The sequence below is a fragment of the Phoxinus phoxinus genome, assembly GCF_949152265.1.
Source record: "Phoxinus phoxinus genome assembly, chromosome: 15".
NCBI lineage: Eukaryota > Metazoa > Chordata > Actinopteri > Cypriniformes > Leuciscidae > Phoxinus > Phoxinus phoxinus.
The window spans coordinates 1,385,866-1,402,415 of record NC_136890.1 but is presented as its reverse complement, the minus strand read 5'-3'; the positions used below and the strand labels follow the sequence as shown (position 1 = coordinate 1,402,415).

The 16,550-nt window shown below is 37.9% G+C and overlaps 1 protein-coding gene across 2 annotated transcripts in view; it reads right to left on the bottom strand.

Moving 5' to 3' along the window:
* mmp23ba (matrix metallopeptidase 23ba) overlaps positions 1 to 13,317 on the bottom strand; it is a 30,361-nt gene extending 17,044 nt beyond the window's left edge. The window contains exons 1-2 of one of the 2 annotated variants that reach the window (XM_079637807.1): positions 13,034 to 13,317; positions 1,152 to 1,291 (exon numbers count right to left, since the gene is read on the bottom strand). In XM_079637807.1, the coding sequence (XP_079493933.1) occupies positions 1,152 to 1,291; positions 13,034 to 13,144 (251 nt within the window). In that variant the 5' untranslated portion in view covers positions 13,145 to 13,317. The remainder of the gene's footprint in view (positions 1 to 1,151; positions 1,292 to 13,033) is intronic. The other variant, XM_079637808.1, reaches the window with a different exon arrangement.
* Positions 13,318 to 16,550: the final 3,233 nt, after the last annotated feature.

Sequence of the window (16,550 nt, the reverse complement as noted above, 5' to 3'; positions counted from 1 at the left end):
AAGAAAAACTAACAGGTCTGTGAGAGCCGGATTCTTACTGGTTGGTAGGTGATCAGATACTTATGTCATGCAAATTGATGCAAAAAAATGCTAATTAATTATTTAAAAATCATACACTGTGATTTTCTGGATTTTTGTTTTAGATTCCGTCTCTCACAGTTGAAGAGTACCTATGATAAACATTACAGACCTCTACATGCTTTGTAAGTGGGAAAACCTGCAAAATCAGCAGTGCATCAAATACTTGTTCTCCCCACTGTACATGTCAACTAACTCTACTAAATCTTACCCTAATTTATCAGTCTACTAATACTCTGATGAGATTCATATGTAGTTGCAAACCTAATGCTTTTCTGGACTTGGGAAAACATTGTAAAAATTTAAATTGGTTATGAAATATAAAGAAGCAGCCGCCATGCAAGGTTTAAAAGGATAATTGATTATGATTTCACTTTTCTTTAGTTAGTGTGTAATGTTGTGTTTGATCATAAACAACATCTGCAAAGTTACAACACTCAAAGTTCAAAGCAAAGGGAGATATTTGCTTTTAAAGAAAAGGACTACAAAAAACGGCTCGTAGAAACTACACGACATTCCTTCCGAGTTAGTGACATCACCAACCCTAGAATTTACATAAACCCCGCCCCCGGAACACGATTTATAGATTATCAAGACAGAATATGCTAATCAGTGACTAGAAGATAACTACACATAAACTACATAAATTCATCAACTAACCATTCAGAAATGTCCTGTTGCTTCTACATGTCGTCACTTCTTCTCGAGTCTCTCCATCTTTCTGACTCCGGTATGAACATAAAAGGCTAAACGTTTTTGAAATGTTCAGTGCGTGTGTGTGTGTGTGTGTGAGGTAAAAGGACATGAGCTCTTGAAGCTCCGCCCCCTGTGCCGGGAGCTCCAGTCCATTTGCATTTAAAGGGACAGACACAAAACGGTGTGTTTGACAATTTTAACATGATTTAAAAAATATCTGTGGGGTATTTTGAGCTAAAACTTCACACACACACTCTGGGGACATCAGAGACTTACTTTACATCTCATGAAAAGGGCATTATACCACCGCTTTAAAGTGTTTCTAAGAGAGATCTGTGATGTCGTACAAACATATAGAAACAGAAGAAGAGTCTTACTTGTAGGTCAGCTTGAACTTGTCCCACTTTAGTTTCTCCGGAGTGAGCGTGTAGCGCTTGTTTCTGGAAAGGTGAAGCACATGGGAGCGGGCGTCTTTATGAATCCCAATGATTAAAACACCAGACATGAGAGCTTCTTCCTTGGACAAAGAAATCTCAGATTAGATGAGATTGATCTGTGAGCAGGATTTTCCATGAAGCTCTGTGTGCCACGTGTTCTCCTGGAAGAGTGATAACTCCACTCGTGAGGTGATTTGCTCTAATAAATGCTTTGTTAAGCCAGACACACATCTTGTATTGATTAGTCGGGAGTGAAGTAAGAGGAAAGTTCGGTTCAGTTAAGTCAGATTTCTCTTTTTATCTGATGTAAGCCAATTATTTTATGCAATGCATGCACAACATTGGTGTGATACTGCTCAACAAATTACAGTATTACACATTTTTTAGTGTAACCTAAAGTTTTCACAAGTGGAAAATATTAACAATTCTTAATTTAAAACCCCAAGCTGATCTGATCTGCTATTGAGCTTATATTAGATATGTACAAGATTGTTGTAATATGTACTGAGATCATTTGGTTTAATCACATAAACACAACAAAATGAGCTTTTTCATTTAGTCATTAATTTATCTACACTGGCGGTCAAAAGTGTGGAATAACTTTTTAATGTTTCTGAAATATGTCTCAGCAACGCTGTTTTTATTTCAAGAAAAATACAGTAAATGTGATTAAAATGTAAATCAGTTGCATTTATTTGATTAAAAATACACAAAAATCAGTAATATTGTGAAATATTATTGTAATGTAAATCATCTGTTTTCTATGTGAATATATAGTAAAGTGTAATTTATTCCTGTGATCAAAGCTGAATTTTCACCATCCAGTAAATTATTACACTAATTTGAAATAATATTTCACAATTCTACTGTATTTTTGAGCAAATAAATGAAGCCTTGGTGAGCAGAAGAGACTCTTTCAGAAGCATTCGAAATCTTAACAAAATGTCAATAACTTGACATCCAGTGTATTTAAAAAAAAACAATTATTAAAATCAGAAGCAGAGCTGTGAACACTTGATGGTAGGGAATATATATATATATATGGTATAAAAGTAAAATTATAGCATTACTACAGTTTTGATAGCGTTACTACAGTAATTGAATGTGTACTCAAGAAAGATTCAGCAAATGTAAAAGAGAGAGAGTAAAAGATCGTATCATCACTACATGTTCTATAACTACAACTGATGTGTAAATAACTTTTGGATTCAGATTTGAGCTACAGTTGTACAGCATTTATTCTGGGAGTTTATTATCTCAAAATATCAACAAGTAGGCGACTTGCAGACAACATCATCCTATCATCAACAACAAAAAGTCATTAATGTAACTTTAAAGACCCCATGAAAGTGTTTCCTGTGTCGATGTCCTTCACAGGAAGTAGGGGGCGGGGCTTATCACAGCGCCCTTTATCAAAACCACAATTAAAAGACACTTTCATGAATATATTTCAAATCAGCAGTGATTGAATTACAGCAACTTTCTTTGCATGATGAAAATAGTGCCAACTCGACCAAATACTACCTGGTGACAGATAGCATTTATAATTCTATTGGACAAAAATATGCGTAAACCCATGCATGCAAGATCAATAATTTGAGTCAGTTTGGCAGGAAAACGAGACTCTAAGTGTGTGTGCGCTAAAAGATTGTCAATTATATAGAAGGCATCAACGCTTATAGCCACAAAAAATTGTTTTGATTTCATAAGAATGTGCACTGTAATGAATTGAAAAAGTCTAAATGAAGAAAAATTAAAACATGAATCTGACTAGCCATAAAAACAGCCTGATTTTCATATTGTAATTCCAGAAGGTATTTGGCCTGAGTTTGAACTCTGAAGTTAATGTTGAGCGTGCTCTGGGTTTCATAACGCTGTCCAACACACACACACACACTCACACTCACACACACACACACACACACACACACACACACACACACACACACACACACACACACACACACACACACACACACACGATCTGCATGATCTCCTACATTCACACACACACACACACACACACACACACACACACACACACACACACACACACACACGATCTGCATGATCTCCTACATTCACACACACACACACACACACACACACACAATCTGCATGATCTCCTACATTCACACACACTCACACACACACACACACACACACACACACACACACACACACACACACGTTCTGCATGATCTCCTACATTCACACACACACACTCTCTCTCACACACACACACACACACACACACACACACGATCTGCATGATCTCCTACATTCACACACACACACACACAAACACACACACACACACACACACACACACACACACACACACACACACACACACGATCTGCATGATCTCCTACATTCACACACACTCACACACACACACACACACACACACACACACACACACACACACACACACGATCTGCATGATCTCCTACATTCACACACACACACACACTCACACACACACACACACACACACACACACACACACACACACACACACACACACACACACACACACGCGCACACACACACACACGCACACACGATCTGCATGATCTCCTACATTCACACGCACAAGCACACGCACACACACACGCACACACGCACACGCACACACGATCTGCATGATCTCCTACGGGCTGTAATGTCCTCTGCTCATCTTCATCTCCTGGGGAATGCTCATATGTTGGTTGTGTGTGTGTGTTTTAACAAGGCTTGCAGACTCCACTTGAACCGCTGATAAAGTCAACACTAGTGGAGATGGAGACTATTTTGGTCCGACAGGGACATTCCTGAACGGATTCAGACTGACTTTATATCACATGACACGGGTTTCTGAGCCGCACTCTTGGCAATCACGACATTTTTGTCCAGTGGAAAATAATTTCAAATGGAAAAAGGTATTTTGGACCCATCACAAGTTGACAGAGAGCAACTCCCGAATGGCAGTGTTGTGGGGCGATCAGCTTGGCGTCCGGTTTAACAACACTAACTGTCTTCAGCTGCGCTCGACCTGGCGATGTAAAGCAGCTCGAGACTGCAGAAGGGTCTGTCTAGAGTTAGTGCGACTCTTCTGGTGTATCTCTGTTCCAGTGGGTGCATTGAAACACTGTTGTTGATATTTTCTTTTGCAATTGGACCAAACTGGAGCACAGAAATCACAATCAGTCGTAAAAACTCATATTTTCTTGATTTTGTAAGGAAGTCGGCCCTGTGAGCTACGAGCTTGTTAACCAATCAGATTAGCTTCTGCATTATTCCAACATATTTTAAGTTTTAAGTTGATTTAAGTGGAATTTGTGGTGGAAAAACTACATTTCCCATGATGCTGTACAGAAAATTCCACCAATCAGAGTCACGACGAGCTCTTTAGCTCCGCCCACTCCCGCGAAAAGCTGCGAATGACAGTTCATCTCCCGATACTCTCAAAATAAACTTTATTAGTGATTATAACCTAGCCTGGGTGCCAGCCCGAACACAACATATTTTGTGAAACTTATTGTTTACTGTTTACATCTTTACACACTTCAGGGCCGGCTGTGCAGCTGCTCAGGGGAGAGGCTGTATATGTGGTACTGACTGAGACATGCACAATAAAAAAAAAATTGCCTTCTGCATTTTTGTTTTTCTTTTCCCTCCATTGTACCGAATTTGTACCAAACCGTGATGTCTGAACCGAGGTATGAACCGAACCGTGAATTCTGTGTACCGTTCCACCCCTACGTCACACCAGTGCATTCTTCTATTTCGCTTTAAGTTTATCAGGGCCTTTAAAGTCCCCCTGTAGTTGATCATTTTATCCCTTAAAACTCATCTTTGATCACCAAAATTACATATTTAAAAGTTTTTTCCTTCATACCTTAAAATTAGAGGTCGACCGATAGTGGATTTTACCGATAACGATAGCTAGGTTGGGCCATACTTGCCGATAACCGATTAATGAACCGATAGTTTTTAAAATTGATACTGGATAAAAACAAACATAACACTCCAAGTAAAACAGTGCTGAACTTTATTATAAAAATAAAAAAACTGTATTGAACCATGAAAACATGCTAAATGAAATAAATATATAAATGTGAATAAATATTTAAGTCAATAAAAGACATTCATTCAAACTGAAACAAAAAGTAATACTCTAAATAACAAATAAAACCAGTTACATTCAAAATGTAACTATTTAACTGTTCTTTTCAAGCCAACTTAATTAATTAAAAAGTAACTAAATTTGTATTAAAGTGAAGATGAAAAAAATAAATTACCGAAATCGAATGCTTTTCTGATTCGTTTATGTTTCTGTCGGCTGTATGAACATATCATTTTGCTTACGTCTCTAGCTTTAAATATGCAACTTATCTGCATATGTAATGCATAAAAGTGACCAGCTGGATATGAACTAATGCAAATAGAGGTAACAATTGTGACATTAAACATTCGGGTCGGACTTACGTTTATGTTTGTCAGTGTTTTAACCGCTTGAGGTACTACTAATGTTAGCGTCCTCTCAGCCTCGAAGGCAAACAAACGCCTACTGTCTCTACTAATGCAGCATTTAGTCAACAAATTAATCACTTTATAATGATATGACAAAATGTACTGTATAGGCTACATACATTTGAGCTGTCGGTGCTTTAAACGCGCATCTGATGTCAGCGCTCTCCACGCAGCATGTGCTCTCCGCGCAGCACGCAGCATCACGTGTCGAAATAAACAACACGAGGCACAAGTTTTTATTACACCTCTAGAGGCCGCTCTTGTACTGCATCGTGCCAGCAGACCCTTCTCAGCTCTTACACTGTGTACTGAATGACAGCGTGCGCTTCTCAGCCGCTCCAGCAATGGACGCAACCAGGAAAAACTATCGGTATATATTTTTGCCGATAACGATAGTTCCACCAGTCAACAATCGGTGCCGATTAATCGGCAAAACCGATGAATCGGTCGACCTCTACTTAAAATATCTTGAATGTAACTCGACACCTCATTTAGTATGCATGACTCTATGAATATGCAAATGAGCCCCGCCTCCACCCACTCACTCACTCACTCACTCACTCACTCACTCACTCACTCACTCACTCACTCAGAGATCCACTGGTGGACGATCACACGTTGATCTGATTGGTCAAGGTAGTGTGTGACGTCAGAAACACCAGCGATTTCAAACCGTGTGTTTGAGACTGTCTTTGGTTCACTGCAGTTTTAAGCAGAAAATACTCAGCAATGCTGTCGAATTATGAACTTACACATGGTGTGTGTTAAAGCAGATTAATAACTCCACATAGACACATACACTACATCATTACCACAAGGACAAATTACAGTTTGAAGGTGTTTACCAGCCAGAGTGAACTTTTCCAGAAAGTCCCGAAAATGATCTTGGCCTGATTTTGTTGGTAATGACGCCACACCAGTTCGTTCTTCGATTTCGCTTCAAGTTTATCAGGACCTTTAAGAAGTCTATCGGAGGCAATAAGAGTAGGAGTTGGTTCTCTACCGAGTTGTATGAATCAGTTTTAGAAAGTGTTTGATCATTCGCTGTCTACAAAGATAGCTTTGAAGAAACTAGTTGTTGTTGTCATGAAAGGAGCATGTCATGTGAGAATGCTCTGAGCGATCACATTGGGCTTCAGAGAGAGGCGTAACTGGGACTATAAAGCGCCGTAGGCCGAGTCTGTCTGCAGGGATGTCTCTCTCTCTCTCTCTCTCTCTCTCTCTCTCTCTCTCTCTCTCTCTCTCTCTCTCTCTCTCTCTCTCTCTCTCTCTCTCTCTCTCTCTCTCTCTCTCTCTCTCTCTCTCTCTCTCTCTCTCTCTCTCTCTCTCTCTCTCGTGTATTACATCAGGCTTCTGTTGTCCTGTCGGGATCCCGTTAACAGCCCCTTGAACCCGGATTGTAGTGAGCTGTGTATCTGGGAATGAGCTGCAGATTCTGAAATGTAGGTCACAGTGTCTTGTCATGTATTGCTATGCGGTGCGGAGCTACAAAGAAAACAAGGCTATGATTCTTCGAGAGTAGCAGAAATATGAAGAGGAAAGCAGCCAAACTATTCCCCAAGCCGTAGAGCGACAGGCCTTTCCGTCCACGGGGAGATCTATCCTGCGTCTGACGACAGGGACTGGATATGATTGTAGTTGTATAGTATATTATACTGTTCAGAAATATGGAATTCATGCTGGTTTATTCTGGATTTTTCATCCTCGTCTTGTTTCGTTGCTACTCAGACAACGTTTCTGAACTAATCCAAAAGCTACACAAACACACAAGTCCCAGTTTACACTTCCATAAACCAGTCCGGATGTAAATCCTTGGACAACAAGAAATGCGAGGGTTAAAATCCCAGAGACAGTCGAGGGGTCAATAACACACAGGTGAGCAAACCGTCCTGACAGAAGCTAATTCATGATTCCCTTGCCAATACAAATATTATTTCAGGACGGAAGAAAGATAGATTATGTGACTGCAAGCATACCTTCCTTCTACAATCAATATTGCACAACCGTTTGAGAAGTGCCAAGACTGCATGAGGTCAGTGGCATCTATAAGGGATTGTTCTCGCATCATGTCTGAGATATATTTAGATCTACTGAAGTCAGGCTTCGGGAAGGCTTCCGCAACAGAGTCAAAAATAAAAAAAGGTAATTGCGACTTTTTATCTCACAATTGCGTGATATAAAGTCAGAATTGCGCGATATTAGGTCACAATTGCGTGATGTAAAGTCAGAATTGCGTGATATAAAGTCAGAATTGCATGATATAAAGTCAGAATTGCGTGATATAAAGTCACAATTGTGCAATATAAAGTCAGAATTGCGTGATATAAAGTCACAATTGTGCGATATAAAGTCACAATTGCGTGATATAAAGTCAGAATTGCGTGATATAAAGTCAGAATTGCGTGATATAAAGACAATTGCATGATATAAAGTCACAATTGCGTGATATAAAGTCACAATTGTGCGATATAAAGTCACAATTGCGTGATATAAAGTCACAATTGTGCGATATAAAGTCACAATTGCGTGATATAAAGTCACAATTGCGTGATATAAAGTCACAATTGTGCGATATAAAGTCACAATTGCGTGATATAAAGTCACAATTGCGTGATATAAAGTCACAATTGTGCGATATAAAGTCACAATTGTGCGATATAAAGTCACAATTGCGTGATATAAAGTCACAATTGCGTGATATAAAGTCACAATTGCGTGATGTAAAGTCACAATTGCGCGATATAAAGTCACAATTGCGTGATATAAAGTCACAATTGCGTGATATAAAGTCACAATTGCGTGATATAAAGTCACAATTGCGTGATATAAAGTCACAATTGCGTGATATAAAGTCAGAATTGCGTGATATAAAGTCAGAATTAAGTGATATAAAGTCAGAATTGTGCGATATAAAGTCAGAATTGCGTGATATAAAGTCAGAATTGCGTGATATAAAGTCAGAATTGCATGATATAAAGTCACAATTGTGCAATATAAAGTCACAATTGCGCGATATAAAGTCACAATTGCGTGATATAAAGTCAGAATTGCGTGATATAGTCAGAATTGCGTGATATAAAGACAATTGCATGATATAAAGTCACAATTGCGTGATATAAAGTCACAATTGTGCGATATAAAGTCACAATTGCGTGATATAAAGTCACAATTGCGTGATATAAAGTCACAATTGCGTGATGTAAAGTCACAATTGCGCGATATAAAGTCACAATTGCGTGATATAAAGTCACAATTGCGTGATATAAAGTCAGAACTGCGTGATATAAAGTCACAATTGCGTGATATAAAGTCACAATTACGTGATATAAAGTCAGAATTGCGTGATATAAAGTCAGAATTAAGTGATATAAAGTCAGAATTGTGCGATATAAAGTCACAATTGCGTGATATAAAGTCAGAATTGCGTGATATAAAGTCAGAATTGCGTGATATAAAGTCAGAATTAAGTGATATAAAGTCAGAATTAAGTGATATAAAGTCACAATTGTTCGATATAAAGTCACAATTGCGTGATGTAAAGTCACAATTGCGTGATGTAAAGTCACAATTGCGTGATATAAAGTCACAATTGCTTGATATAAAGTCACAATTGCGTGATATAAAGTCACAATTGCGTGATATAGTCACAATTGCGTGATATAAAGTCAGAATTGCGTGATATAAAGTCAGAATTGCGTGATATAAAGTCAGAATTGCGTGATATAAAGTCACAATTGCGTGATATAAAGTCACAATTGCTTGATATAAAGTCACAATTGCGTGATATAAAGTCAGAATTGCGTGATATAAAGTCACAATTGCGTGATATAAAGTCACAATTGCGTGATGTAAAGTCAGAATTGCGTGATATAAAGTCAGAATTAAGTGATATAAAGTCAGAATTAAGTGATATAAAGTCACAATTGTTCGATATAAAGTCACAATTGCGTGATGTAAAGTCACAATTGCGTGATGTAAAGTCACAATTGCGTGATATAAAGTCACAATTGCGTGATATAGTCACAATTGCGTGATATAAAGTCAGAATTGCGTGATATAAAGTCAGAATTGCGTGATATAAAGTCAGAATTGCGTGATATAAAGTCACAATTGCGTGATATAAAGTCACAATTGCTTGATATAAAGTCACAATTGCGTGATATAAAGTCAGAATTGCGTGATATAAAGTCACAATTGCGTGATATAAAGTCAGAATTGCGTGATATAAAGTCAGAATTGCGTGATATAAAGTCACAATTGCGTGATATAAAGTCAGAATTGCGTGATATAAAGTCAGAATTAAGTGATATAAAGTCAGAATTGTGCGATATAAAGTCAGAATTGCGTGATATAAAGTCAGAATTGCGTGATATAAAGTCAGAATTGCATGATATAAAGTCACAATTGTGCAATATAAAGTCACAATTGCGCGATATAAAGTCACAATTGCGTGATATAAAGTCAGAATTGCGTGATATAAAGTCAGAATTGCGTGATATAAAGACAATTGCATGATATAAAGTCACAATTGCGTGATATAAAGTCACAATTGTGCGATATAAAGTCACAATTGCGTGATATAAAGTCACAATTGCGTGATATAAAGTCACAATTGCGTGATGTAAAGTCACAATTGCGCGATATAAAGTCACAATTGCGTGATATAAAGTCACAATTGCGTGATATAAAGTCAGAATTGCGTGATATAAAGTCACAATTGCGTGATATAAAGTCACAATTACGTGATATAAAGTCAGAATTGCGTGATATAAAGTCAGAATTAAGTGATATAAAGTCAGAATTGTGCGATATAAAGTCACAATTGCGTGATATAAAGTCAGAATTGCGTGATATAAAGTCAGAATTGCGTGATATAAAGTCAGAATTAAGTGATATAAAGTCAGAATTAAGTGATATAAAGTCACAATTGTTCGATATAAAGTCACAATTGCGTGATGTAAAGTCACAATTGCGTGATGTAAAGTCACAATTGCGTGATATAAAGTCACAATTGCTTGATATAAAGTCACAATTGCGTGATATAAAGTCACAATTGCGTGATATAGTCACAATTGCGTGATATAAAGTCAGAATTGCGTGATATAAAGTCAGAATTGCGTGATATAAAGTCAGAATTGCGTGATATAAAGTCACAATTGCGTGATATAAAGTCACAATTGCTTGATATAAAGTCACAATTGCGTGATATAAAGTCAGAATTGCGTGATATAAAGTCACAATTGCGTGATATAAAGTCACAATTGCGTGATATAAAGTCAGAATTGCGTGATATAAAGTCACAATTGCGTGATATAAAGTCAGAATTGCGTGATATAAAGTCACAATTGCGTGATATAAAGTCACAATTGCGTGATATAAAGTCAGAATTGCGTGATATAAAGTCAGAATTGCGTGATATAAAGTCACAATTGCGTGATATAAAGTCACAATTGCGTGATATAGTCACAATTGCATGATATAAAGTCACAATTGCGTGATATAGTCACAATTGCGTGATATAAAGTCGTAATTGCGTAATATAAAGTCCCAATTGTGTGATATAAAGTCGTAATTGTGTAATATAAAGTCCCAATTGCATGATATAAAGTCTCAATATAAAGTCGCAATTGCGAGAGAAAAAGTCAGAATTCTGACTTTATAACACGCAATTGAGACTTTATTTCACGCAATTTTGACTTTATGTAAATTGCAATTTTTTTTTTTATGTTTTATTCTGTGGCGGAAACAAGCTTCCATAGGTTTCTGCCCTGTCTTTTAATATTTGTAGTAAATAACTAAAATTACACTTTAAAGTCGGGATGACATGTAAACATTGTAATATACATCCAAGTGAAACTTGGAAAATGCAGGGCGGGGCTTGGTTCTGTGCATCAGTTGTTGATTGGATGTTGAGATGAAGGGTGTGGCACTCAAACGATAATGCAAATGAGCGTGCGCTTGAGGGGCGGAGCTTAGGAGCACTGACTGATTGGAGAATCCTGCATAAGTCACCGGAGAGAAGACTGACGCTTCACTGGAAGATCCAGGGACATTTTAATCAAGCATTACAAGGTCTAAACATTTTGGAAAATGTTTAGTCTAATTACTCTCAAGGCATTCACGGCTCAGCAGAAATGTTTACAGAGTGGCCATATTTCCAGAGCTACATGTGCCTAAGAAACCTGTCATTGTGAAGAATAACTTCCCCTTCTTTCCAGCATCTCTTCTCTGATGATGTGGGCGGGGCAACCTGTCACTCACATGAGATCAGCCAATAGCAAACCACAACCATCCAATCAATTCCCCACTGACACAATCAAGCCCCGCCCACGTGTTCTTGTTCCTGAAGCGCTTCACTTGGGCAGAAAAGACTAGCGTAAAACTTCCCTTTCATGCTGATTATTATATATCTTGAAAGAAAATAGAGAACAACTGTAGATTTTAAATATGCTAAAAGTGTAGGTTACACTTTATTTTAAGGTGTCATTGTTACAGTGTAATTATATATTTAAGTACTGAGTAATATTAATAAACTACATGTACTTATAGGGTAAGGGTAGGATTGGGATTGGGGTTAGTTGCATGTAGTTCTGCATAATTTACTGTTATTACTATGGTAATAACATGTAACATATATGTAACAAGGACACTGTAAAATAAAGTGTTACCGAAGTGTGTTGTTGTTTTTTTGTGTTGTTTTTTAAGAATACACTGACATAGATCCTTCAAAGTACAAACCTAAAAACCCCACAAATTTATTATAATAAAAAAATTGTGTAAATGCCAAAGGTGCATCCTCCAAAAATCCATAGCGTAAAAGCAAAAGTGAACAAAAAATAAATTAAATGTAGAATTAAACACATAAAAAAAAACAAAAAATAAAAAAAAAACACACACACATAAGAATGAAAATGCAGATGAAATGTAATGGTGAAGACTGCAAAAGTCAGTCAGTGATATTAATCTTTCATCTGCGCTGTTTTTATGCGCGAGACACGCGTCGTTGGTCATTGCGTCGCGTCTTGTGTCACGAGCGTTGCGTTTTAAAGACGACGCGTCAAGTTCAAAGCAGTTCGCCGCGTCTCAGATCCCCTGCGTTGCGTTCTGTCCCATTCCGTCGCGTTTTTATGAACGCAAGGACGCGTCCAGTCTGTGCGAACGACTTCTAGTTGTATAACTCAAACTTACCAATGGATATCACATCACGCGCGTGACGCCGCTTTGACGCGCGTCTAGAGTTATGCAAGGGGAAAAATGAGTTATGCTGAAACACTATTCGTCCTGATGAAAAACTAATGCCATACCTCAAATCTCCAGGCAGGCAGAGCCGTGACTTCATCATGCATGAAGAGCCCGAGCCCGGCCAGCGCCAGCAGAACCAGCCCGTCGAGCTTTCCATGAACTTCACGCACCATCTTCGCGACGTCAGCGTCCAAATATTTGCCCTTAACAAAGACGTATCAAACCTCAGCATTTATCATTACTCCCATGGGTTTGTCTTGCCATGTGTTCCCGCCAGACCGCGCTTCTTCCTCTGCCTCAGTGCTCGGCGTTCAGCAGAGACTGGAGAACACACTGACTGCCTCAGCTGCACACATTGTAATGCAATCAATGCTGTTTAACCACACTTGCTGTTTCATTGTCATTTTTGGAGGATTAATCATCTTTTAAAAGACATCTGCTATTGATTTTTGCATCATTCTTGCACTTAAAATACAAGTAGCCTAATATTTCATATCAAACCACCCACGATCAGACCGTTCCGATCTGAGCCAAAAATGTCTGCAATCAGTTTATTTTTTCAAATTTTTTTGGCTTCTAGAAATTACATTGATTGTTTAATCATCCTTCTCTCGGTCATTTTGACCCGATTTTTTAATATTATTAAAATAAAAAAATTGAGTGTTCATCAGAGGGGTCCAGGACCCCTGGAGGACTTTTGTCGCACTTGAACCACGAATACACACAATAATGGATTCGAGGAGTTTTGTGATTGAAATTTTAAAAAGTAACAAATCCTTCCCTCATGGGTCAATTTGACCCCCGTAGGAATGAATGAAATGCGAGGAATGCTTCAGTAAACATAGAAAAACATAAAATGCTTAAAATTCAAATAAAAAATGCTAAAACTTTACCAAAATATGATTGTATAATGTCTAGATGTGAACACACACTGAAGAGAAACTGACTTTAGGACCCAGCGGAACAGCTCATCTGCTCCATATAGAGATATAAGCCCATCTAGAGTCATCAAATATCATCTTATATTATTATTTTCCCACAAGCGGTCGGCAGAGACTCCCAATGTAAGATATTTAGAGCTGAAATAAAAGGGTTATGCATGAAATTGTGAGTTATTTTGAATTGAAGTTGAAAGAATGTGAGGAATGTACTTAAACTACTATTTATTTATTATTGATCAAATCTAGTAGCCTAATTTAAATGTACATTTAAAGAAAGAACAAACAAATTGCATTCATTTATATTTAATATAAAAAATTTAAATAGCAATTTTGTGAATTTTTTAATAACAATAAACGTAAAATTCTGTAACTTTAAAAAATTATTTTTTTTACAACTTTTTTTCACTGCAGCAATAATCTGCCAAGTGTCTTTTTTGAAAAGAGATCAAACTTCAGTCTCTTGCTCTAAATCATTCAAGATTTACCACAGCTTAAAGCCGCGTTTCCACCGAAATTACCCCGAACAATTTGTCTCAGGAACTTTTTTTGCTTACTGTGTTTACACCACGGTCTAAAGTACCGGGAGGATTATGCAAATGAGTCTGGTGACGTAGAACTGCGCGCGACTGCTCCTCCCAGTCTGCGACGGACAGTAATCAAGCGGGTAATCCATCCGCCGGAAACCGAAGCCTCCGCGGGAGCCGCCACTGTAGCAGAGCATCTCCTGCTGTTAGCACTCCACTGACTCCCATTCATTTTGGCGTCACTTTGACAGCGAATAACTTTACATCTGAGGCGTTTAAAGACTGCATTTGTCCATTATTTATTTCTAAAGAAACTCGACAATGTATAAAAGGCTCCATTACCTTGTACCTTACGTTATGGCCCCGTAGAAACAGTTTTTGTAAAAATAGGCTAACGATTGCGTCATAACCACTCGACTCTCTGTCGCACAGGAACTTTTTAAAACTTTTTTGCTTACTGCGTTTACACCGCGGTCTAAAGTACCAGGAAGATTGATTATGCAAATGAGTCTGGTGACGTAGAACAGCTGCTCCCAGTCTGCGACGGACAGTAATCAGTTTTGAGCGCCAGGTTAATATTAGGTATGGAGATTCAAGCTGTGCTTTTGTGTGTGATGTGTCGGATCCACTTCTTTGATCCTTTAATTTCTTGTAATCTTGGTTTAATTTTTTTAACTTCTCTCCGCACTGTTTTCTAGTGTGAACAATTCCCAGCTCGCATTACCGACTCGATATTTTATACCTTTTCATTGCGGATTGCCGGTTCCAGTTCCCGCTGGATTTCCTCTTCTGCAAATACGCTTATTAAAGCCTGGACCTCGTGGTCGGTCCAGCGCTCGTGTTTTTTTATTAAATTCCATATTTGCAGACAGAGAACTCTTACTGCACGAAGCCAAGAACCGCGATTTTTAAAAATGGCGGTTAAAATAAAATGCTGCTTGGAGTCAACCAATCAGCACGTTCAGCGCACAAGTCCCGCCCCTGAAAGTTCCTGAACTTTGAGAAAGCACCACCTCGCCAGCAGGGCTTTCTGAGGGGGACATATTTACCCGTAACTTTATTTAGACCCTGATCCTGATTCCTGCGGTGTAAACACACCGAGTCCCAGCCCACAGGTCCTAGTTCCTAAACGCGGCTCAATTGGAAATTTAATGCTCAAAAAGTGAATAAATGGATTTTAAATACAGTGTAAATATAATGTAGTACCATAAAATCCCATAAAAAATACAAAATATTACATAAAAAACATTATCGAACTAAAATATAGTACATTCATTTCATTGAAATTATAAAAAAACTAATTCGGTCATTTTTGGCCGGCGAGGAAGAGCACCGGAGGGTTATCTGAGGATAAGTGTGTGTCCCCTCCATCAAAATATGTTCATGACAAAAATCCCTAACACATGTTTGTCCGACCACTGACTCTTTAGGCCCCAGTCTGCCCACAACCCCGTATAATCATGTTTATCTTCATGCTTCCAGACTGTGCTTGAAAAGCTTCCCGGTCAAGCATGTACAAATGTTTTCTGCTATGTTAAGTCCCCTATTGGCAGGAATATGCGTGGAAACTATTGGTAAGATTTTTTAGAACACCACTGAAAATTAGTAAACATACAAATCAAATACAATCCAGCCATATTGGGGTAATGTGTTAGAATTAATGAAGCAAATCTGTGGTCAAAATATAAATTTTGACCAACTACATGTCATGCTGGGCGTACAGCCGGAACGGTTAAACAAAGAAGATTATTATATCTTCTGGGTGTTAAGAATTACTGCTATTAAACAAATAACTCGAGGTTGGAAAAAAACTGATCCACCCAGGTTGGATAAATGGATTGAGGCTGTAGAAAACCTGTATGAAAGTGAAATGGTAACGCATAAGATGAGAGGCAAAATGAAGTTATTTAAAGGGACAATAAGTATCTTTTTAGGTATTTTATTATCTAAAAACAATATTTGTATTCATAAATATGTCCTCAATGGTGTACAAATACCTCGGCCAGTTATCTGACTTATCCTTATAAATGAAGAATTTATTATCTTTATATACATGGGACGGGTAGGTCCACGGAGGCTTCCATGTAGTTCTGCCATCTTGCAAAACTATAATA